Below are 25000 nucleotides of genomic sequence, written 5' to 3' on the forward strand. Positions count from 1 at the left end.
TATTGAACTTTGGCGAAAACATTGAATTCGTGTGTACGGTCCGTTGTTTTGATTTGAGACATGGTCATGGAAGAAAACAGTGTTTATCCATTACACCCAAATCTGCATCAACATTTAGCGCAATTGATTTTATCAAACGAGTTGATAAAGGTCGAATAACCACCGTGAAAGATTTGGAAAGCTGACGTTTCGAGCGTTAGCCCTCCGACTTCCGTTTCAATCTCCCACCGACGCATTACCACAGTTTCTTTAGAAACTAAAATTTTGTTTACAGTACACGTATGCTTTGCAGTTTTCTTCGTAACATTTTGATTCAAACTTGCCTTTGGTTTAGCGTCATTCGCTAAAATTTCATGGCATTCACTGAGGCACCCTTTGGTCGCTAAGATAGCCTTGGTTGGAGTCTGACGGTATTCCGTGAACCGGGAACCAAAAAGCATTTGCACATGCAGCAGGGACAGTGCGGTGATGATCTTGATGAAATACTCCTTTGCTGCAACACCAGGTGCTCCTGACATAATGCCGACCAGAAAGTTTCCCTTCAAGGCCAAGTTTGCTGTGCTTTAACGCATGCCTCGTTTCGTTTGCTGTCCGAAATATGAGCCCCGGAAACGATAAATAATTATTTGCTGTTGCGGAAGTAAAACAACATACGTGCAAGAATACGCTGGCTCTAATTAATCCTTGACATGTTTCGCGTTAAGATGATCGGCATGTATCAAATGTTATTGATTGATTCATCTTTATTTATAGAAATCGGAAATCAGCGAGCAGGATGGTCGTTTGTGGAAGCTGGGTCGGAGATAACGTACAACTATTTTTGGGGGGAGAAGACGCGAAAGGAGAACACGGAACCTGCATTCAAGCGCTAGCGGTTTGCTTTGTTTTTGTCTGATAAGGGCGCTTCCATAAATCATCGGATTTTGAGAGTTCCCATACAGGGACACTGTGATCAAAAAATGCGTCGGATCATACAAGCACGTTCCATTAGATAGTATGTTTTAATTATTTTACGTTAAGCTTTATTCCATCAGTTTATTGGGCTGCGTTTACACGAACGCGGCCTCACATCGACTCATCGGCCGGTTTGGAACACGACACGGAGCCGTTTTCGCCAGAAAATCCAAGTCGTGATGGAAAAAGCGAGCGCTGCACTACGTGCTAAATTCACTATTTTGAATTGAACAATACAAATTTAGCGCCAAATAGTAAGAGTATTCAAATCGATGCGGTTTCGCTGTTTACTCGACAGATGACACTGCATCGTTTTGAAAACGCTCAACTTTTAACAGCGGTTTTAAATCGACACGGTTTCGGTAACAGCCTCGATCGGTGTCGTGTAAAAATGGAAGGTGTCAGCCGCGTCGAAAACGTCGCGTCGAAATATGTGGGGCATTTGACTTTTCAGAAGAATTTTTGGTCAAAATCCCCACCGTGCGGCCCCAAAATTTGGTCAAATCAGATCAAATGTCCCCACCTTGGGGAAGTAATATCCCTTAAGTTCATAGTATTTTTTGCGTATATTTTATAAATATAAAAAGTGAAAGCAGCGGTGATCTAACCCGAACGTTGCGGGTTCAATTCCCACCCTGGTCAGAGTTTTTCTCTGTCCTTGTGTGGGCCCGTTTTCATTAGTAGGGCTAACGCTCACATGGTTCATATGGGGTACAAAACTAGCACTTCACATTACACTCTAATCAGTTAAGTCTATTAAAAACAGCCTTCTTTCAGGGCTTTAGCCGCGCTACTTTAATTTCGAGATGGCCGGCGCACAGACGAGCACATGGGACGATATGAATTGGTCCAACTCCTCCGCGCCAAAAAGCAAAATTCTTTACCCTGGGACCCAGATTCGTAGTCAAATTCCCGAGGGTGGGGAAGGCAACAGAGGTCAAATGCCCATCTTGTTCCCCCCCCCTCCCCCCCTCGGGCTTAACACAGTTTTGCTGAATATTACTGAAATCTGGGAAAAACTCCTGTCCTATAATGCGAAGTGTTCATTCTCGTTATTCGTCTGTGGCTCAAAAGAAGTCTCGTTTCCGGATATTTTCGTAAAACGAAGATCGAAGATATTTGTTTTTTCGGTAAATGAAGAAATCGGCATGCTCATATAGCGTTTTCGAATCGTATTCGGTGGTGCGTTTCAATGTAAATTGGTACACAATTAAACAGAGTAAATTTTACCAAGTCTCTTGGTGTATTAATTGACGAAAATTTAACATGGAGTAATCATATCAACTCTATAACCAAAAAAATCTCTCCTGGTATTGGATCTATTAAACGAATGTCACTGTGTTCCTCCTGCAACTCTACATAATATCTATCACGGATTAGTTCAATCGCACTTTGATTACTGTAGTGTTGTTTGGGGTGACTGTGCCAAAACATGAGCTTAAGCAAGTTTGAGACGCGGACGGCAACCGGAAGTGAGCTGTTTTCCCTTTTAAGGTGGCTGGTACCAGTTTTCGGGTTTTTGACGACTTATAACTTTGAAAGAATAGAACATAAAGGCGAACCAGGGCCACTGTAATATTTTGGTATGGTTGGATTGTATAACTTATACTTGATCAAAAGCAGCTGTTATTTTGTCATCAGCAGTTACCATGGCAACGTTACACAAGGATTTTCCAGCCCTGATTTTTAGCGTATGTCACTAATAGCTAAAAAATTAACCCGGTGACCCCGTGTTTTTTTTTGGCAATAGCTTTTGGCATCTGAAAAGGAAAATGCACAGCAATTTACAAAGAATTTTACGGAGCCTATTTCTTGAAAACTTGGAAAAACGACAATTTGCCCAAAGTAGCAATTTCGTTCCGTAGAATTTTTTAATTTTTTTTCTGACGTTTCCTCTCAATAGTAATATTGTATTAAAACAATAAAAAGAAGGGGTCACCGGGCTTGTTTTCGTGCAAAATCCTTCGTGAGTTCCGTTATTCCTACGCGTGTACACACGCATTAAAAAATCCAGACTTTATAAGATCAGCAGTTGCTCATGAGCCGTTTCGACTACCGCTGACTGCTTCGTGTGCCCGCGCGGGCACCGAGTGAACCGTTTTCAAATGTTTGCAGGCAAAAGACCATTTTTGCAGATCTTTACAGTTGTGGTTGTCGTTGTCGTTCAAGACAAACCTCCTGGACTTACTCTGAGGATTTCTTCACAAATTCTGGGTAGAGTTGCCATGTTTTTGTCAAAAAGGATCAAGCGAAAGTTTGAAATTGCTTACAGAACACGTGCCCTGTCGGTGTTGGTTCAAGATGTTTGGAGATCGCGAGGCTTCTAAATGTGGAGTTTCTTTGTTTAATATTTTTACTGGCATTTTGTCCTATTCTTCGTGGTTGATTTCGTTGAAGTGTTTAACGATAGCGGTCAGTATCCTCTTCGTTCGTGTTACTCGCGGTGTCTTCGCTGATGAAGATGTTGGTGGATTGGATAGAATAGCGACCATACCAAATGTGGTGTCAAGTTTGTGAATGACGTCGTGAGATAGACCACTATCGGCGATGTTTAGGGTCATTGATCTTTTAATTGGCCCAGTATCGCTTGTGTTGAACAGCTTGTCACTGAATGTTAAAAGAAGTTCATGGCGTCGATCGAGGTGGAGCATGTTTTCAACTGCGTGGGAAACACTGGTGATACTGGAATTCTCAACAATATCTTTTGTGGAAAGGCTAAGCGATGACTCAAAAAGAATTTTTCTCAGTGCCCTGACATCTTCCAACGCATCGAGAGCATCGAATTGTTCATTTATGTGACCACAGTAGCTGCATTTAATGCTAAAGATACTTCAAAGACCACTTTGTTTTTCTCCAGTAATGTTTACAAGGGATAATGGACCTGTTGAAGCAATGAATGACCTTCATGTAGTGACTAATTTGTTTCTCAGCCAATGTTGCATAAAAGCAAATGATAAATCATATTATTTTTTATCTCATGCTGAGGCATGTTAATTTAATGTACTTATGAAGAAGAGTGTTCCATTGTTTTATTGCCACATCGTGTTAGTTTTCTATTTGCAAAATGGAGATATCCATGCTGTTATGGAAGTTTTGGTTACAACAAGGCAAAGGACCTAAGTATTGTATTGTACTTTGCAATTTGATTGGCAAAGATGAGTTGTATTTCAGCTTATAACATGGGTGACAAATTACTCCTTAATTTTGAACGAGTTCAGCGTTAATTTATAATTTCACATGTGAAATTACAATGTTGCCATGGAAACTTTTCCTACAGTGCCAAAATGGCGTCTTATGAACGTAATTTGTCACCCATAATGTTAATAGCTAATCAAATGGTATACTCCTGAAATTAGGGAATAAGTCACTTGTGTTTTGTCCAAAATCAAATAAATTATTTAATTTTGGACAAAACATGGGTGAAATGATTCCCTGACTTCACTTGTCACCTCTTGATTACCCATACTAATTTGTTAATACCCATGTAAAATAATTTCAGAAAATGCCAGGCACTATTACAAACAGATAAATAAGCATCTTCGATTGCTGATATTTGAGATTTTAATTCACAAACAATTCGATATTAAAATATCACTCATGATATTTTCAACTATTTTTCACATAGCTTCCTTTCTTCATGACCCGGGGATAATATAGCAATTGAAGAGTCAACAACCTTCACACCAATACAACAGTTACTCTATTCTACACTAATTTTAAAGATTACTTAATATTACTAGTGATGTACTTGTACACAATCGTGTTGTAGTCTACTTGTATGGTAACAATGAAATGATATTTTTCTTAAAAGAAGAAAACTATAATTTTGCTTTTGCTTCCCTACTATTGTTTCAAGAAACTTCTGAAGACACCAAGAGACACTCACCTTCTTTACAGTTTGAACAAGATTTCAGGTCATTTCACAGAACGTGAAGTTCAATCAGTCTTGTACCACAAATATCAACCCCATGTTTAGGTTGCTGTAATGAAATTTATTTATTTCTTTGATTGTGAGCGGGCGGTATCCTGAAAATCCTGCAATCTGATTGGTTCCAGGAGTGGGCAGTATTTTCCTATCTCCTGACCACGGTCATGGTAACTAACTACACTGGGTGCAGAGTGAAGTTGTGAATTGAAACATTGAAATGGCCTCTACATTTCGCCAAGTTTGTTGACTTTTGAAAGCGAAACTTCACACAGTGTAAAAATATTCCTGACCAGTTCATTTTATTGTACATTTGTTGACACGTTGATGAGACAATGTGTAAAATAAAAACATGACTTTTCCAGTTTTTCTTAATAGTTTCTCCTACCTTCTAAAAATATAATTTAGAAATAAATAAAAATGTTATCCACCGGCCTTGGTGGGCGAATAACATATATATTTGCTAAGCTATTTACTTTCTGATATTTAAATTTTTCAAACCAAAAGGCAAAGTAACAGGAAGGAAATGGAAATGGTCGATCTAGCTAATTTGCAACATTTGAGCCAACATTTGGCACAGTCTTAACGACGTAACAATAAATATTTATCGCATAAACAACACACCTGTGACCTCGTTTCTATTTTTCTTGGAGGTTCAAAGTCTTGTTCCTCTTCAGGGTGATTTTCGTTGCCTTGGGTTATGCATTTTTTTGCTCTGATCAGATTTGCTGCGGATTGAATTCGTCGTTTGGAAGCAAAGCAACCTTTGTGTCGCCTGGACTGGTAGTTTGGTTTTTCGTCTTCTCTATCTCCTGCATACGCAATATTCGTCGAGCAAACAAAATACAACCCATAGAATGTGGCGAAGAAGAACAAGCAAAATGATTTCTGTTGGTGTGTCCATTCTCCATATTTATGTCCACTTTGCGAGTCCTTTATACGCTCCATATGGCCGTTACGATCGATCGCGTTGCCTTTGTTTGGGAAACATTGAATTCCAGAAACAATTTTTCTTAAATACACAGAATTGACTAAAGTTGTTCTAGCAGGTAAAGTCTCTTTTATAAATGCAAATTTCGTCTCCAACAGTACAAAAGTGTCCTTGCGCGAAAAAAGCCGCACGCCGCCATATTTGTTTTGGTTTTTCGGGTTTTAAATCTCGCGCCTGTATCGTGCGTGTTACTCACGCATGACCCAACGAAGGTGACTTAATCCCCGCGCGAGGAAACCGGTACCAGCCACCTTAACTTGTCTTCACACAACCACATTTACATTTCTAAGTATCTTTTCTCCAGTAGAGATGATTAGTAGAAAAATCTGGGAGACACCACTGTCCTGGCGCTCGAAATGTTCTCTTCCGGTTGCCTTTCGCGTCTCAAAAACGCGCGTGCTTACGCTCCCTAATCCGAAAAACTACAGAAACTTCAAAATCGTGCTGTCCGCGTCCTTACTCATTCTAGTTATGATGCTGACGCCAACCAACTACTTAAAGAATTAGGCTGGGACAATTTAGAAACTCGTCGTCAAAAACGTAAGGCTGAGATGGTCTATAAGTCCTTAACTTGCACCCAATTATTCGTCCTCGAAATTCATTCAGAGGCTAGGAGTGATGTGATTACTTCTTACAATTTGCGTGATTCTGATAATAAGCTTGCTATTCCCTTGCCACGTACTAACTATTACAAAAACAGCTTTGGCTATAGTGGTGCAGTCCTCTGGAACAGTTTACCCTCAGCTGCTAGGCAAGCAACATCTCTGACTAATTTCCAACGATTGCTAATTAATTCTGGCACGTACGGCATTCATGTAAAACAGGCTTTAATTTAGTTTACTTTCTTTAATAGCTAGTAACATTTTAAATTATAGAAGATTAATCTGTATTCCTTTTCTTCGTAATAACTTGTGGCTTTTATATTAAATTATTAATGCCTGTTGTATTTTACCGTGTTTTTAAATAAAGATCATGATGATGATGATATTCAATGAACAATGAACATCGGCGGAGGGAAGGGGGGAGGGGGTTGCATTTGATTTATTTGGGTATGTTTAATATACAGGAGTGTTCATTACAAATGCTGACTTGACCGGGGTGTCGATCAAATAGGGTGCATTTATTAGAGAGTAAGCGTTTATTACATATTTTACAATGACTGCAAAATTTTCGCGCGCTCATTGGCTATTTATAATTTATGCGAGGATGACGCCATATTGCTCGCGTCTGATTGAAGTTTCTCGCATTTTTGTCTCCTTTTCCTCTCGTGTTTTGACTTAATTTTGAGCCCTCTGCCTTTTTGTTATTGTAAAAAACAAATTGATGTCAGTTTTTCATGTGTCTGTCCTGTTATTCACCATGAATTTCGTCATAACATTGTCAAAGGCGATAGCCGAGTAGTCAGAGGCGATAGCCGAGTGGATCCGCAGACTACTTTGACAATATTATGACGAAATTCATGATCAATAACAGGATAGACGCATAAAAAACTGACATCAATTTGTTAAATTTACGGTTCTTTGATTACACTCAGAGGGGAAGTTGCACTTTAAAAATTATGACCGATACAATCACCATTATCTGCGGTATCATGTCTCCAATAAGAGAAAGTATTTCTCATTTGAAAGTCGAAAGTAATTCATCGATTACATCCCACGTGATTGAATTCAAAATTAGCCCAAACTTTGTTTCCAATCACTGCAGTGAAAAAACAAAAATAACTGACACTCTGAAAATCAATCTTAAGGCTGAGCAAGACTCCATTACCCAAGAGTAAGAATCCGGTATCAAGTTTGTCCCCACAAGCGTCAAAAAGGGTCTAAAAAGGGTCTATTTGTATTAGACCAAGTTTTGCAGATTCTTTGTGCATGTATTGTATTTACATTGTAATGTATAACATTCACGTTTAAATGATATGGAAATTCCCGGAACAAAAGGTTTTATTCTCAATGGGTTTAAATTGGGTGCCACATTGAGTTAGCAGATTTGGTCTATTGTTTAGTTTCCCACCAAACGTGGTTTAAAAATAGACCCTTTTCTGATGCTGATGGGAACTAGGCCAGTTTGGGTACCTTATTACATAAAATTTTCGCGACACGTTAATTTCGCGATTTTGCGAAAATTTTCCATTTTGACTCACTTTAATTTCGCGTTTTTAAGTGAGACACACTCAAGGAGCCAGTAAATGGTCAGTTTGAGGATTGTACAAAAGAAGTGCTACCTGGAGTAGAGACGGAAAGCAGTAGCGATGGAGAGGACCATAACACTACCACAGAATAGCTCAAAATGATTGTTATAAACGTGTGTAATAAAGTCGCTGTTTTAGTTATTGACATAATGTGAGTCGATTAATTTTCGCGTCACTTAAATTTCGCGAATTTTTTTAAATCGCGAAATTAACGTGTCGCGAAAATTTCATGTAATAAGGTAAATCTTGCTCTTGGGTTATGAACTCTTGGGCTGAGATATTCGTATTTTACACAGTGAGGTTCAACTCTTTCTTTTAAAAAACAGATTTTCCAGTTGCATGACGGGAAACTCCACACACACAGATACGATGAAGGCTGCCGCGTATGAAATGGTGAGGACTCCAGCAAAAATAAATGCCTATAAAGAAACAAGAAGAAGAAATCAATATCGTAAAAAAGAGAAATGCACAGTACATCGCTAGTTCGTTTTAGAAAAGGTTAGTACTTGCTTTGAAGCAATGTCAGACATTCCAAAGTACGTGTTTCGTCCGATTTCCAAGCCCTTACAAGGGGTGTCTCGAAAACGATGACCCTAAGACCCTGACTGACTCAGTTCTGTGCTCAGCTACCAGGCCTTTGAACAAAAGCGAGGCCGGAGTTGACCTTGCTTTGATACAAACTTCACTGCTTTTCTTATGCAAATAAAACCTCGATCGTTAACATTACAAAAACATGATTTACATTAAAAAAAAGCAGAGTCGCCTCGCTTTTATCCAAGGGCCGGGTAACTGAGTACAGAACTGTAAAATGGTTTGATCGGCGCGACAAAGTTAAAAAAAAAAAAAACAACCTCCTCCCCAGGTGGGCTCAACTGCTTGAAGAGGAGAGGCGCATCATTATGGTGACTGTGACGTCACACCGGTACGCACTAAATTGTGTGACGAAATATTAAGATTATTCATTCTCATTCCAAACTCTTGTCGAGGCTCTTCAACAGGACAGGACTGCGAATATTCTTGGGCCACAATGATCTGGGAAACCTTCAGTCGATTTGTTTCTAATGGATCATTTACGACGACAAAGCGGCTTTCACTTGGAAATGCCAGAAATTAAAACCAACAAAAGTTATTTAAATTTGTTAATCATAACATGAAGCAAATACGTGCAACCGAGACTTTTCGTTTGCTAATAGGTGGTTCGCTACCAATATCTAGAGACACAGATAACAACGTTTCAATGTATTTAATTAAATTTATTCGCCACTATTTATGGAGTGGCAGGGGAGAGGAACAGAACTTTCGTCCCAATTGACACCTAACCCCTATCCATAGATCAGACCACAACACCGGGAACTCCACGTACAATTGCTGGTGGACGAACAAAAGGAGCTAACGAGAGATCTTTTGTTTTCGCCCATCAACATGGCGGCAATGACGTGACGTGAAAACCACCTATTAATTGAGAAAGTGGGGAGAGATTTGGAGTTGCGAAACTACTCGGAACATAAAACGAAAATCGCTTTGTTATTTGCTAAATGAACATGTTAAATTTTTCCCTTCTGATGACTCACCATATGGATGTCATTGTAGATGACCATAGTTTCGAATGATCCACTAAGTGTGTTCAAGGTGATAACGTGAACGAGATAGGTACAATACGTAAGGCGGCTCAGCGGAATCCAAAACGGAGCAGACAAAATCTTGTCCACCAGGCCTATAGAAAAGGAAAAGGAGCATGATAGCATGTTATCGAGTCTGAGTCAAATGCTATATTCACACCGTCGTTTGACGGTCGTTCCTAGTTACTTTTTCAGACTGGTATTCTATGGCATGGGTAGGTGTGCATCGCCACTCACTGTTGAGTTTCTCTTTAACTAAGTTGAAATCCCGAGTAAATGCCAACATGGCCCGGCCATGTAGTCATGTACCTAAAGTAGCTTGGGCACCCGGTCCGTGTGACGACAACACAGAAAATGTTAATAGATAACAAAACCATTCTTTCGGAACTTCAGGTATCAGGGGATTTTTCTTTCAACTTGTTGACCACCGTCTTATTTACTTACCACCAAGGCCGTAATGACAAGCAAAAATCACCCACGCTGTGGCCAGGCTCCACGCAAAGCGTCCAAATGTCCCGTATACGAGATCTTCGGTCCGACTAAAAGGTTCTCGGTCGAGTAGCCTGTCATTTTTTTCCGGTCCGTATAACGTAGATACAGCGAGAATGATGGCTAAACACCAGCCAGCCACATTGAGCATGTAAGTATGGACCTTAAATGAAAGTAATGATTAAAAACGATTATAATGACGATGACAATGACGATGACAATGACGTTGGTGATTATGTTGACGATGATAAGGTGATGACAATGAAGAGGTCACTTGTGGTTGTGCTTGTGCTTGTGTTCCCAGTGATGGTGTTTCCAGCAAAATGATAACAAATGGCTAGCACTATTGCTTTGCTTAGTGGGTAATGATCTGTAACATTTATAGATGGCATCCTTATGCAGCACACACTATCAGCTAATATATAAAATCATCGGAGTTTTCTTGTTTTGCTTTGAAGGTCAAGCATTGTTCACAGTGCTGCGACAAAAATCATAAATTAAATGCTTCATCCACAACTGTCTGATTGACATTTTGTACCAGATGAAACAAAATTAAACCTAGCGGCTTTGAGATCGAGGTGCATCAAATATTACCGATATTAGTCAGGGGTGTATACGTAGGAGCCTTTAACCCAGTAAGCTCGGGCTTACAATTTCTTGGACATAATTATTCCCCGGTGAACGATTTCTGATTTCTCTTTTGATTTCGCTTTTTTTTAGGAAAAGACCAAGAAACAAATTTATGAATGTACTTAATCTCGAGTCAATGAATGTGTGTAGTCATAAATATCATGAAAACTGAGAGAGGCGATCCTTCAGTTTGGACAGAGGTGTACGAGCGGGGGAAGCAAATGGCAACCGAGTTCGTTATCGAGCCAAGCAGGCCAAGAACCACAGGAAGGCAAAAAATTGGGAAAATGTGCGAGCCGCAACTCCTGAATCCTAATGGCAAAGAGCCACGTGTTTTCCTCTCATCGATCACCTTTTACTAGAAATGCAAGACAGACTGTTGTCACAGAAGAATCCATTCTTAGGACGATATCTTGTACCCAAAAAGCTACATGCAAGTATTCACAAGGAAGGATCGGGATAAAGTGTATGGCACGTACAAAACCGATCTATCTGAGAAGAGAGAATATGATACTGAGACCCTTAAATGGAAAACGAAGTGGCAGCATTCTCCTCCTGGCTCGGCAGAAACCCTGGAGAGCGCAAATCCAGTCCTCTTCCCAAACGTAAATGCGGTACCCACCATTCTCCAAACAATGCCGATTTCAACGGCCACCCCGGAACGTTCCCTCAGTTCAATGCGCAGAGTAAAAACCACCCTCCCTTGCTCTGACGCATGCGCACCGGGAAATGACCATAGACGTGAAGGCCGTAACCCGTGATTTTTGCGGCAGAAAGAACAGACTCCTTAACTTTGGGCCTTCAATTAAACACCATAGGGATCTATAGAACTCAACAGAACTCGGGTTTTTATTTAGGAAATATTGTCCAGATACGCTGACATTTTCAAAATGTACCAGTGGTTTTCTTAGTGTTTTACAGACTTCCAGAGTTGCAATGATTTTACGAAAAACGTTTTTTTGTAATGGAAATCACGTTGATATTGAAGAAAGAGACACTGAGACATGATGACATTAAAAAATATGGTTCCTTGTTTGTATCCAAGGTTTCAATAAAATTAACGAAAAAATCGCTTTACATTTGTTAATAACTCTATTTTTTACTCGCTTCACGTCCACGAAATCGCAAAGTTTGGAACGGGCTTACAAACCAAAAATGGTTAGCTGCGCCCCTGTAACTGAAAATGTAACTCGGAGTCATGTTTAATAATTCGGAAGAAAACAGGAAAATGTGAAGCGTTACCTTGGAGCACTTGAGTTCTTTCTTGTGTTGAAGGAAGTAACCTAGCGTGAGTCCAACAAGGTAAGGTGGAATGCGGCAATATGGTTTTACATAAACCAGATTGCTGGCATCTTCACCTGACAACCTGTAAACAATAGAGAGAAAACTTAATTTGTGAAACTGCGATCCACTACTTTTGCATGAAAAAGTGGTCCAGTGTTTCCAAGGAAACATAAAGCAAAATAATTCTAAAGTTTGGTGGTTTAAAAGCTCTTCCTTTTTGAGATCTCGGGACAGAAAAGGGTTGAAGAGCTTAGTTCTGTTGGTTGGATGGTAGATTACTCTCTGCATTTCCAGTTCCTCTTTTTCCGCCCTTCCCAAACAAGCGCGCCTGCCACGTTATGGTCTTAGCAACTAAAAGAATTTTAATACTTACAGACTCGAAAATGTTGTTCCTCTGACATCATAATTACTGTAAATAACAGCTGTAACAGTGAAGCTGGTACTCAGCAAGAAGCCAACGATTGCAATCAGCCCTCGCAGGCGAAACCTGTTTATATGAGAAAATGAAAACCCTAAAAATTTTCAAGACAACAATTGTTATGTTCTACTTTTCATTTGCCGTGTTTGCAGACACTTTTCAGTTTTGATGTGAAATTTATACATCTGAGGTGCTGATATAGCCGATAGGGAGAAGTGATCTTCGCCTGCACTTATCTGGACAGTTTAATAAATTGTCTCGTGTACACACCTGAAAGATTCAGGCGAACCCATGACCCCTGCGATTTGTTGGGCGCATGTATTCACATGATCCCCTGTGACGTCCTTAAGCGACCAAGACCTGGCCTGGGTGCATTCTTAGTATGTTCTTAAAATTTTGGTTAATATCAGCCCGAAATTTCTTATAAAAAAAGGTTCTTTTATATCTAAAAAAAGAGAGTATGATATTTAGAAGCTGTTGTTAGCCTGTACGAATACCTGTAGGCCAAGAAAAGAATGACAGGTGTAATGATGTAGAACTGCATGTCGTTCGCCAAATACCAGGTCCAGCCCATGCACTGTCAGAAAAACAAGGAAATCCATACGACATTGAGAAAAGAGGATTGTTCTTCTCAGAGATAGAGTTATGATTTGATGCCAGTTCTCTGAGGTATAGTAGTGATTTATATTGGCCATCCCAAGGGGAATAGAGATAAATCGCTGTTTTAACTTTGAATGTATGTCCCGACTTAATTTTTGAATGTATGTTCCCCCGCTTTACCTGGAACCAATAGAACAATTTCCACCGTTTTGCTAACTTGCTAAGATGCTGCTGAAGTCAGGCTGAAGAAGAGTCGTAGAAGAGCCTTAGAGGGGAGGGGGGGGGGATCTACTTCCTCCCCGCAGTGGACGTTCGTGGTCAGGTAAATATTTGCAGTCGCTTCGATTATTTCACTGTAGTCTGTCCCCGATCGTGCGCATGCGTTTACACGCAAGCTTTTTCAAACCCACCTCGTCTTTTCCAGGATAAATGTTGTTGATATAGAGAAGATTTGTCCACCAGTGTTTATCACATTCTTCGTTTTTTTGGTACTTAAACCAAATAGGACCTTCACTAAGAAATCCCAACAGTTTGGAATAAAAGAGCAAAACGAACATATATGCTGGCGTCAACCTAAAAAGAAGAAGATCCAATTGTCGTTAGAATATCAAAGAACGGTTTTTGTTTCCTTCCTAGATCAAGATGTATTTTTTAGTGCTTATTTCTTAATTTTCCCATGTTTTATTTTGCTAAATTTAGCTCGATTTAAATCGGAATCAAGAGACCTTTGGTAAGGAAAGTGAGACGCCAAAAATCACATATATTGTGAGAAAGAGAGTTTTTCTTTCACATGCAACATGCGTTTTGGAATAATTATCTCTGCCGGGACTTAAAAACAAGTCGTGATTGAGTGCTAGTTTCTGAAAGAAGGCCATTCCATGACTGTTGAAGAATATCTAATTCCTTTCTTATTTTCAACATCTATTGCTGGAATTGTTCAACCATTTTCTTCCACTAGACGCGCTGAAAATTTTAGCGGGAATACATTTTCCAATAAAGTTGATTTTTCCGTTGGGTTTTTCGTCGGTTCGGCTCAATTTGCTATTCAAGACATAGTTTGAGTACAAAATTTTCATCATCTTGACAACCAAAGAAAAACGATAATTGACAGGCGTTCGTATGATGCGCTTCCCAGTTCGTTTGCCACCATCACGTGTAAAAGAAAGGTTGTTAATTAACTCTTTCACAACTTTCACAACTGACGATGGATCACACGCAGAGCGAGATGCTGTTTTCAACAAAGAGGACTCGTACTTAGTCTCGCCAGTATTTTCACTTGCTGGAGCAGGACTGTAAATTAGGTGTGCGAACGTCACTTGGTTCATTTTGTTAACGATTCACATTCCTCCAGTCACCTGATTAGTATATTCAGAGGCTTATTACCCAGAAGCACTCTCGTTTCCAGAACCCATCGTTTTTCTCAAATCGGCGGGGCTTTCGCACGAGAAAACCAAGGGTTCTGGGGACAAAGGATTTTACAGTCCCAGATTCTAGGACTTCCGGAGTTTATATATGAGTCGTCAACAGTACCCCACATAGCGGCGCTCAGAAGGATTACATTCGAAGAGCCTCTACGTGAAGCTTTCGGTTAGTAGCCTCAACTTAGAGAATGTGTCCCTCCGTTTTGAACAGAAAAAACAATAACTAATATCGTAGTTTTAAGCAAAGCCACTCGGGTGGCCACATCGGCCATTTTTACTTCCGGCTCAAGATTTTTTTGCTCGCTCGCTAACCAAAGAGAAACGCTGGGATCTGGGAACTAGAATAAACCTAGTAGCCCATCAGTTTGCGGTATCGTCTGTTTTTAGAACGGCTACCGTTAGATTTTTTCGAGAACATAACGTTTCGGAATTGCGTTCCGCGTACGATTTTGCATTTAGCACGAGCAATCTCTCGTTCGGTTACTCGGTTGCGCACCAATGAGAAGTCTTGTCCAACCTGATCAGCCATTATTTGGCGGGACCTGTACTCTAAATTAAGATGATACCGTAAACTAATGGGCCAAATGAGAGAGATCGACTCTTCCGGGTTGTGGCCTACTACTATATTTTATTTGTAAAACTTTGACTCGGAAACACCGACACTACTTCGCAAACAGTTGTTTTAGTTTTGCAAAATTCAAGTTAACCCACTCTGTTTCCCGTCGATTGAACGGTTACATTACCTGTAAAAACGATGGAAGTAGAACTGAAAGGTCTGTATTTTTCCATTATCTTTTTCCATTCGTCGAAGAGCGATATATGCAACCAAGAGACCACTATTCAAAAGAGAAAATTCCTGTTAGTATCTAAAAAAAAGTAGATCTGAATGCCGTTGAAGAAGAGGAATCGAAGTCACACAACTTATTCCAAAATTACCGTCATTTTAATATTCTTTTGTTTCCATGCAAATTGGCCCTAATAACCTCGCTTTCAAACGTAAAGTTCAAAAGAATATTTATCCTTGAACGAGGCCATAAGGGCCAATTTGCATGGAAACAAAAGAATACTAAAATGAAGGCCATTTTGGAATAAGGTGTATAGTTTCACAAAGCGATGATAAAAAAACAAAGGCAACAAGCTTTATTTGCATGACTAAAGCAGCATAATAATGCAAGGCGATTGTAACGGCGCTTGTTCGCCTGGCGTTAATTGCAAAAAATGCCTTATAAAGACGCCCAATCCGTCCAGTTCACGGATACCGAAGGGCCCTTGCGCCAACTTCTTCTGGTTATCCTCATCCTATTGTATCTGGCTTGTTTGTTTTAAGGTTGTCTATTCATACAGACAACGTCCGAAAAACAAAACAGAGATGACGAATAAGAGCAATACACAGGAAAAACTCTTCCACATGAAGATCGTGCGTTTTATAGGGAATTTTTTGCAATTTGTTATAGAGTGTTTCCACATGACGTCACGGCCGCCATCTTGGATGAGTGAAACAAAGAAACAGCTAGCGGACATGTTGGAGGAGTGAAATATTCTTTTGGAAATTGAACTCTATTTTTATGCAAATTCTTCCTTTTGTTTTAGTATGGAAATATTGCTGCTGGTCACATCAGTGAAAACACGCTATAGGCGAATAAGTGCTGTTACAGAAAATTGTTGGCAGCTTTGAGAGTTTTCCGGACAACGCCTTTTGCGCTTTTCTTTAACAATGTAGGAAATGAACTAGATTTGAACCAAAGGAAAATAATTCGAATATAGACTACAGACTGAATGCCGCTCTGTTTGTTTGTTTCTAAAAAAAAGGCTTTCAGCTGATTGAAAACCGTGGCCTTTTTTGGTCCTTGATTTCATTCATAAATTTCATTTTCAGGCTCAGTGATTGGTTCAAAAATCTTGCACCACAGAGGTGTATTTTCCCGCGCTCAGCTCTGGTTGGCTCATCGATTGTATGGGTCTGTTGTGATGGGTCTTTTGAAAGGAAATTAACATATTTCTACAATGAAGCACAGTCAACCATAATGGTATTTCTAGTTTGGACCAAGATACTAGAGAAAAAAAAAACACACAAAACAAAGGAAACATATAAACAAAGAAACGCATCTTCATAAATCTTGATCTAATAGGTACGTACGAGTGATGTTTTTGAGAACTTTCATCTAATTGTTGCAACTCAGCCGCCCGCCATTGTACGAGAAGATCGTGCGTATTCACAAGTATATGCATCTTTTATCAATTTAGGTATAATTATTTGTTTGAAGCTGTTTTTCCCCCTCTTTGGCTCATTAAACAAATGTTAATTCCTTTCACCTCCCCGCATCGCCTTACAATGGCTCGCATTTCCTTTTCTTCTCGCGGAGGGCCCCGGTTTGCCATAAGTTACTTCTGCATTTGACGTTATGGAAAGCGAGAGAAAGAATTCATAATTCATCAAAAAATTCAATGCTGGTGTCCACTTATTTTAAAAAAGGTAAAGTCTCTGCTTACGAGCCAGAAGGCCCATCAGGCCAGCGCTTATCTCCGGTTTCCTTAGCATGAAGCGACTAGGAGTATTTCTACTCCCCCCTGGATGGGATGCTAGTCCATCGCAGGGTTACCCCCAGCATTTCGCCGGTACCCATTTATACACCTGGGTGGAGAGAGGCACCGTGGGAGTAAAGTGTCTTGCCCAAGAACACAACACAATGTCCCCAGCCAGGACCCGAACCCGGACCACTTGATCCAGAGTCGAGCACACTGACCATGAGGCCACCGCGCCTCCCACTTATTTTAAGGTACAGTCAATTTATGTCGTTTTATGAAATACTCACCTTAGAAAGAAGAAGGTATCAACTGATAAAGATGAATTCACAACAGCTTCAGCTGTGAAGCGATTTACAACCATAGGAATCGTTAGAGCTTCATTACCTATAATGGTAGAAAATCACGAATCCTCAACTTCAATTACTTTGTCTTTGATGAATCGTCGTTGTCTAAGGCTCAGACTTCAAAGAACATTTTCTATCTAGTTGCTTCCATTTATTATTTATTAACGCAGCGATAGCTCTGGTTTTGCATTGTTACCCTTGGTGATTGGGTTAAAAAACCTCGCCCCACTTTTTTCAGCGAATGAGAAACAAAACGTAAAGAGCCGTTTATCTTGACAAGCCTGGGCACTTTTCTTCGTATTAAGCAAGTTGCAGTGAATTTGTTCCTCGCGCTGCCTTAGCCTATTGCAATGGATCACTCAAAATAATTCCTAATTCACAACAGTCAATAGGCCATATTCGTATTCTCATGATTGCATTTTAACAAATCAAGGAACTTAAACCTGCATCGCATACTTGTTCCAGTCAAACCGTAAGAACTCGAATAATTAACAATTATTCCATTAGTGCGCATTGGATATAAGGTGATAAATAGCCAAAGAGGCGCGCACCTCATATTTAATAAGCAAGAATGGAATAATTGTTTTAAAAAATACTTCACGACGAAGCTTTTCCTTGCATGCTAATTTATTAAGCGAAAACACCGGGTTACAAGTTTTTGAACTTCTCAGTTTCGTACCATTGAATATGTTTATGCCGACCTTTTTGGCTTTCTTTGTAGAAGTCCAAAAATTCCAGTAAGGTAGAAACTTCTGCAAATCTAATGTTGTTTTCAGCCATTTTGCCGGGCAAAACTTAAACTTCGCGCCGAATTTTTTTTTTTTTTTTTTTTTTTTTGACACACTGACTCCTGGCGAACTGCTTTCCGTATAAGATAAAACCTCGGTTATTTGCTGTTAACCGGGATTTGGTCAGCCAATCAGAAAACTAGAAATGCAATTAACGGGGATCGATTATATGCTAAGGTCTATTTAACACAGATCTCTGTTGAAACTGACTGCTGCACGGCCCCTATTCTTACAGGGTTCAAAACCTCAGCTCACTAATCTGTCTTACGCTGGTTATAGAGTGGTTTTCAATTGAGTGTCGAAAGTAATTAGAGAATTACTTTGGTTTATGATTACTTCACTCAGTGATTGGTTCAAAGTACTCGCGCCATTTTTTCAACCAATCAGAAGTGAAACCAAAACCAATCGTGGCTCGCGCGTGCAAATTTTCCCGCAATTTGTGTCGGCTACGTGTAATTACTTCGAGTTTTGATTGGTTTACTGGATTGTCTCCGACCTTTTTGATTGGCCAAAGTAATTACTTTGGTTTTGGTTTTACGACACACGATTGAAAACTGCTCTAATTTACTCGTTTGATAAAACCAATTAGTATATACTAAAACAGTGGATAGCGCTGAACGCGCGAGCTGATTGGCCATGCACTCAAACTCCGGATATCCTTTGTTAGTATATACTAAAACAGTAGATAGTGTTGAACGCGGGCGCTGGTTGGCTCATCAAACTCCGAATATCCTGTGCTATTTACCTCCGAGCAACTCGGGAAAAAATGGCGTCCCGATTTGCATCCGTGACAAGTGAAGAAAACATCCAAATTAATTTTTTGTGCTGTATATTATCTCACTGTTTTAGTATATACTAAAACAACTTTTCACCTCAGTTTCGATGGCTAGCGTTGGATATTTACCTCGCCGCTTCGCGGCTCGGTAAATAAACACCGCTAGCCACCTCCACTTCGGTGAATAGTTGTTAACTATCAACCTCCGAGCAAGTTTCGCCGGATTTGCGCCCGAAAATATTGTAATCTTTGGAAAAATAAATGAGTTTTTGGTGCTATGTTATCTCAAGTAGTCCACCACCTCCACTTCGGTGAATAGTTGTTAATTATTAATTGTTCGACCTCGGATATTGCGTTTCTAGCCCTTCTGATTGGTTTACGTTATCATCTCATATACCGTATGACCTAATATGGAAACCGCGGATTGCGTCACGTGTTAGCACACTGAAAGCTGATTGACTTTAATTTCCAAGTGTCTAAGCATTTAGAATTTAATGAGAAATTTAATAAACAGCTATTCCATTCGCGCTTGTTGGATATCAGACTAAATATGACACCAATCTCATATCCAACGGCCGCTCGTGGAATAATTGTTAAATATTCTAGTTTCGCTCCCCACCGATGCAGCAGCACAGTTCCTTTAGAAAGTAACCCCTTTACTGTGAGGATCATTTCCTACATTAAGCATACAAATCTAATGTTAAAAAAGAGAATGAATACCTACGCTGTAACGCTGGTGTTCTAATGACGAGGTAATAGAAACAATGTCCCAAAATGACCCACCACATACTCAGTACCCGCATGCCATTGATGGACGTGATGGAGCCTGCCTGGACCTTGGTATTCATGATGGAACTCGTGTTTTTCACGAGAGAAAAACACAAAAAGAAATCCATCACGGAATCTGTGCAAAGTAACAAAACGAGATCAGGCTTTTGTTTGTAGCAATAGCGTATATCAGCTGCATGCCAGGCAGCCGCTATCAGTCCATAAATTCCTACGTATTCTTTTCACTTATCTTTGAATGCGAGATCACCAAGGAGCTTAATATCCCCTGATACGACCAAGGTGTGCGAGTGCTATGCAATTGACCGGGGATATGCGAAGGACCAGGGGCGGATCCAGAATTTTAGGAGGGTGCACCACTAAGGAACCACTAATTTTAGGAGGGTGCACCATTAAGGAATGACGTAGGCGACTGGTGACGTTTTTCTTCTTTTTTTTTTTTTGCAGAATACCAGTTGTATTAAAAAGCCGCAGGTCATCTCAGGGATGGGTGGGGGGGGGGGGGGTTGCGTACCCCCTGCACCCTCCCCCAGATTCGCTTCTGAGGACTTCAAAGTCCAACAAAAAAAAGAGCATGCTGAGACACGCTAACACCAACCCGATGTGGCCAACACATGACGCAAGCGCACAACCATTTTACCCGGTCAAATAGCAGTCCAACAAGCAGTTTGCAAATAGTGACACAAACTGAAGAAGTAAGTCGTTCCTCCTGAGTGTTGATCCGGGAGGCATTTGAATTAATCTCAATTCCTATTGAAGTAGGCCCGTTGGCCCTTGAAAAATCTGCGTTTGGATCATTAATTCAACTCCTATCTTCCTGGAGAGCAGAGATGGAGCAGTGGTGGAGAGGGTGCTCGCCTCCCGGCACCAATGTGGCCCGGGTTTCATTCCAGAATTGACGTCACGTGTGAGTTAATTTTGTTGGTTCTCTGCTCTGCTCTGCTCAGAGAGCTTGTTCTCCGGGTACTCCCGTTATCCCCTCTCCTCAGAAACCAACCTACAATTTCCTATGAGATACTTTGATTTCTGCACTAGCCAAAGAATTAACACACAAACGCAAATTTACTAAAACACCAACTTCTGGAGAACATTGGATGTGGCTCGGGTCGAACGAAGTCATATCGATCTTTATTAACCACTCTATAAACAACATAACCAAAAGTGATTAAATCTGCTGAAGACTACAATATGAAAAACTGGAAATAATTTCTGAAGGCACCAGGAAGGCCAGAAAAAACCTTACCAAAAAACCCTTAGCGGAAAAATCTTAGGAAATCTGGGTCGGGACTAAGGCGACCTTTAATTCCCCCTACAGGAATTACAAACCAACAGATTTGGAAACGCCTAACAAATCTTCATCGGAATACTTGACATATGTTCACTCTATGTTTACTAAATGAGTAACTCGCGCCATCTAAATGACGGCCAGCCAAAGAGGGCAAACCTAAGTGGTAAAGGACGGGCCAAACTCCCCGCACTGGAAGATCAACAAAGCGGACATACATGTAAGACAAAAAAGAAAGACTGCGCAAACGTAAACCTTGATACAAGTAACTAAAACATACATGAGAACAATAAAGCGGACAAAATAAGTAATTGGTAAAGCAACAAGAAAAACGTGATGTGTCGTTCGTATAGTTTTCGACCCGAAAGAAGAACTCAGACCTTGAAGACACAATCTATACCATTATGCAAAACAATACCACAAAATAGTTCATTACCAATAACTCTTAAGGACAATTATACAAATTCTTTTAGGGGCGTTCAGAAAACAAATAGCTGCACTAGACAAAGAATTAACACACAAACGTAAACAGACTAAAACACCAATTTCTGGAAAACGTCGGATATGGGTCGGTCGAACAACGTCATATCGAAGCGAAGGCATAACAAAGAATATCCTAAGTAAAGGCAATGCAAGAAAATCGAACTAAATACCTATCTTGAAGCAAGGCCCCAAACGACCAAGCTTGTCATCAAAATTACGAGTCTGGGTTTAAGATTGTGATGAAGCTGCTTGCAGGATCTGAACCACTTGTTCCTCTTCTGCCGGACTACGAGCTCGGAGTCATCCTCCAAGGATCCTTTTACTATTGCCAGAGACCCAGTCTTCAAGAACTCCAACGACTCATCGAACTTGTCGAGATCTTGCTGACAATGATCGTACTGCTGCTGATTGCCTCTAGTTTTGCAAGTGAAGTTCTCTCGCCTAGCTTTTTTAACTGCCTGCTCGACGACAGACGTGTTCTCTTCGGAAAAAAACGTTTGGTGAAATTGTCGAATTTGGCATCAAGAGAATGGGATAGAGATTCCAGAGCCTTCTCCGTGGCGTTCTTTATCATTTCCTGCGTACTAATAGGAGGAACGCTGTCGGAGTCACCGACAGCACATCGATAATCCATCACAAGAAAAACATCATGTGCCGTTCGTACAGTTTTAGTCCCGAAGGAAGAACTCACACCATGAAGACACAATTTATACCAACATGCCAAGCAATACCACAAAAGAGTTCTTTTGGGGACTTGCAGAAAACATATATCTGCTAAACTGCGCACCGCAGATATTTTAACATTGCTTTGATTTCAGTACAGTCTCCCGCCCAATTAGTAGCCCTTTGTTGTCACTTATTATTAGGAAACGTAAGCAACGACAACGGCGACGGCAACAAGAACGTAACAAATTTGCATATTTGGTGGGAAAAAACAATAGTTTTGCACGCCCTGCACGTGTTTTTTTTCACTTTTGTCCATTTCTTTGCCGTCGTCTGCATATCAACAGGGAGCTTACGATCTACGACGACGACGTCGACGAAAACGCCGCAAGACAATGATATCATTGGTTAAAAGAGCAGAAATAATCGTGCTGCACATGCAGCACGGATTTTAGCTCATATTTCTGCGGTTCTCTGCATGACGACCACGTGAAATGTCGAAAATTGAGGTTTTGACGACAAGGTGAGCAAGTAACAGAGAATTTCATTCTCTATTTTCACTCTGAAACCGCTCGTACCAATTTATTATTAGGATACTTCGCCCATATTATACGACGTGAACGAGATGGAATAATCGCGAAAGGCTTATACTAGAGCAAAGTTATATTTCGAGGTGACGTTTTGGTCGAGGTCGCCGTCGTAGATCTTAAGGTCCCTAACAACGTGAAATAACCAAATTTTAGGTGTTATCAAGAAAGTCAGCACTTGAGGATAAATTGTAATTTTCTCCCCTAAATTTAGTGCCGTTCAGATGAGTGTCATTTTTGAGGAACTACCGCACACATGTCATATTAAAAAGGTTGAAATAGTCAAGAAGTGATTACAATAACGTGAATTTATATTTTGAGATGACTTTCTCGTTGCCGTCGCCGTCATCGTTGCTTAAGCTCCCTATTGTTCTCAACAAACAGAGTTGGCCCTTAGATCTCTGGCCGTTTTCGGAGATGCCAACCAGATTTTACATGTAGGTCAAGGTTTTACTCACGTTTCTTTCCTGAAGAAGGGCGAATGATCAAGGGTGTTGTCTCAGCCTTATTTTCAGTCCTCCAGAGACCGTTCATCTTGCTTCTCTCAAGAACATTTGTGTCAGCCGTTTCCCTGGTTCCATCAATTTCCATCGTGTCATTTGATGTTGGCAAGTATCCATTACTTTTATCAGCGATAGCTGACGGGGACGACGTCGACTCTGCGAAACTCAAAAGTACATCCGCGATCGTTCCGAAGAGACACAGGAATAGGATTACACCACACAAAGTTCTGCAAGCAATAAGACACCTGCCATTGTTTTCTCCTAAATGAGGGTGAAAACTACAAGTAAAAAGACCATCACGAATGTTAATGACAACATTCTGTCTTGTTATTCTTTCACATCCCTTGCACATCCCGAAGGTGTGGGAAATAAGCTGTGCGCATGCGTGATAGACCCATTGTTGAGATCTTAATTAGAATCCTAGGATATCCGCTCTTATTTCTTTCAAATGCCGCCTCTTCAATCCGTTTTTCTCTTCCTAAAGCAAAATTATATAACTTTGCTGTGTTCTTTATGAAAAATTTCGCACAAGGACAAATAAATAATTGATTACCATAGCTGCGTAACAAATACATTGTCTCTTTAAATGTGTAAAGAAGAAGTTGAAACTCTGCGGGGTGACAGTTGTACCAAGGTTAAAGTTAAAAAAGAAGAGTCACCCCGGAGCTTTAAATCCTTCCGTGCTTCAAATGAAGCCCACGCATCCTATCTACGCTTTGCGGGCCTGTCTGCATCCTTGAGAGATGGACAAACTGACTGCATCATTGCGACTGCTGCTATGGTGACAATAGCCGATGGCCAAAGATGAAAAAAAAGCAACAACAACAACAACAATGCAATCACTTATCACAGTTCTTACATAGTGGCGACGACTCCTGAGGTGTATTCAGATTTCTTGCTACAGTGTACAGAATTAAAACTTGAATGGAGTCCCAACGTGTGGTTAGCGACTAAAAGACACAAACAAATTCATAAGTGCCTTTCAATTGATCATCGGAGAAAAACAAATGAAAAAAACTTCAAAATTATTATCATAACGAATTACAGAGCTATTAACAGCGTGATGCAAAAATTACAATTTGAGCAAAAAAAAAAAAACGGAAAAAAGTGTTCTAGCTTGAAAGTTGCATTATTCATGCAAGCAAGAAGCCCACGACATTCCTCTATTGGGCAAATGGCTGCAAATGGCACCAGTACTTAACCATTTGTGGCCCAAATTTATCTTCACAATAAAGAGGATTTTCTACCAATAATTCTTTTAAAATGACCAAAATATTCCCATTGTGACATAACAAAACAAAACTACTCACACAGGTTTACTGATAACCATTCTTTATCATGAAGTGATTGGGAAAAAATTAGACCTTGATTGACACCTATCAGATGACATCACATGCTAAGGTACTGTCACACAAGATAATAATGAGTGTTTTTGAATTAGTTACAGAACCTCCAATTTCTATGGAAAAAATGCTTGCTATAGCCAAAATCAAACCTGTGTTTAAGTTTACTATTTTGAAAAGTTTACTTGATGGAAGCAGTTATTTACAAGGTTCAAATTTCAAGTCTAGTCATGGCATGTGACAAGTAGCACAATCCATCAAAAGTAGAAATTGGCCTACAAGTAACCATTTATTTGGTAATTGCAAAAATAAACATAACTTGATCAACTAAGCACAATGTAACTGTTCTTAAGTGTCAGGAGCTTTGAAGTCCTACAAAAATTATTGATGAAAGGTGC

General features: G+C 40.1%; 2 protein-coding genes across 4 annotated transcripts in view; both read right to left on the bottom strand.

Moving 5' to 3' along the window:
- Window positions 1-620, bottom strand: part of LOC137970079 (uncharacterized) — a 37339-nt gene extending 36719 nt beyond the window's left edge. Inside the window, exon 1 of one of the 2 annotated variants that reach the window (XM_068816553.1) lies at window positions 324-620. In XM_068816553.1, the coding sequence (XP_068672654.1) occupies window positions 324-518 (195 nt within the window). In that variant the 5' untranslated portion in view covers window positions 519-620. The remainder of the gene's footprint in view (window positions 1-323) is intronic. The other variant, XM_068816552.1, reaches the window with a different exon arrangement.
- A 6358-nt stretch (window positions 621-6978) lies between these two features.
- Window positions 6979-25000, bottom strand: part of LOC137970158 (nose resistant to fluoxetine protein 6-like) — a 19099-nt gene continuing 1077 nt past the window's right edge. For both annotated transcript variants that reach the window (XM_068816661.1, XM_068816662.1), the window contains 12 exons: window positions 24119-24209; window positions 23215-23486; window positions 19677-19856; window positions 17333-17429; window positions 15263-15355; window positions 13509-13671; window positions 12996-13075; window positions 12454-12567; window positions 12039-12162; window positions 10122-10329; window positions 9630-9772; window positions 6979-8477 (listed from right to left, as the gene is read on the bottom strand). In XM_068816661.1, coding sequence (XP_068672762.1) covers window positions 8361-8477; window positions 9630-9772; window positions 10122-10329; window positions 12039-12162; window positions 12454-12567; window positions 12996-13075; window positions 13509-13671; window positions 15263-15355; window positions 17333-17429; window positions 19677-19856; window positions 23215-23486; window positions 24119-24209 — 1682 coding nt within the window. In that variant the 3' untranslated portion in view covers window positions 6979-8360. The remainder of the gene's footprint in view (window positions 8478-9629; window positions 9773-10121; window positions 10330-12038; window positions 12163-12453; window positions 12568-12995; window positions 13076-13508; window positions 13672-15262; window positions 15356-17332; window positions 17430-19676; window positions 19857-23214; window positions 23487-24118; window positions 24210-25000) is intronic.

The sequence above is a fragment of the Montipora foliosa genome, chromosome 9, assembly GCF_036669935.1.
Source record: "Montipora foliosa isolate CH-2021 chromosome 9, ASM3666993v2, whole genome shotgun sequence".
Taxonomy (NCBI): domain Eukaryota; kingdom Metazoa; phylum Cnidaria; class Anthozoa; order Scleractinia; family Acroporidae; genus Montipora; species Montipora foliosa.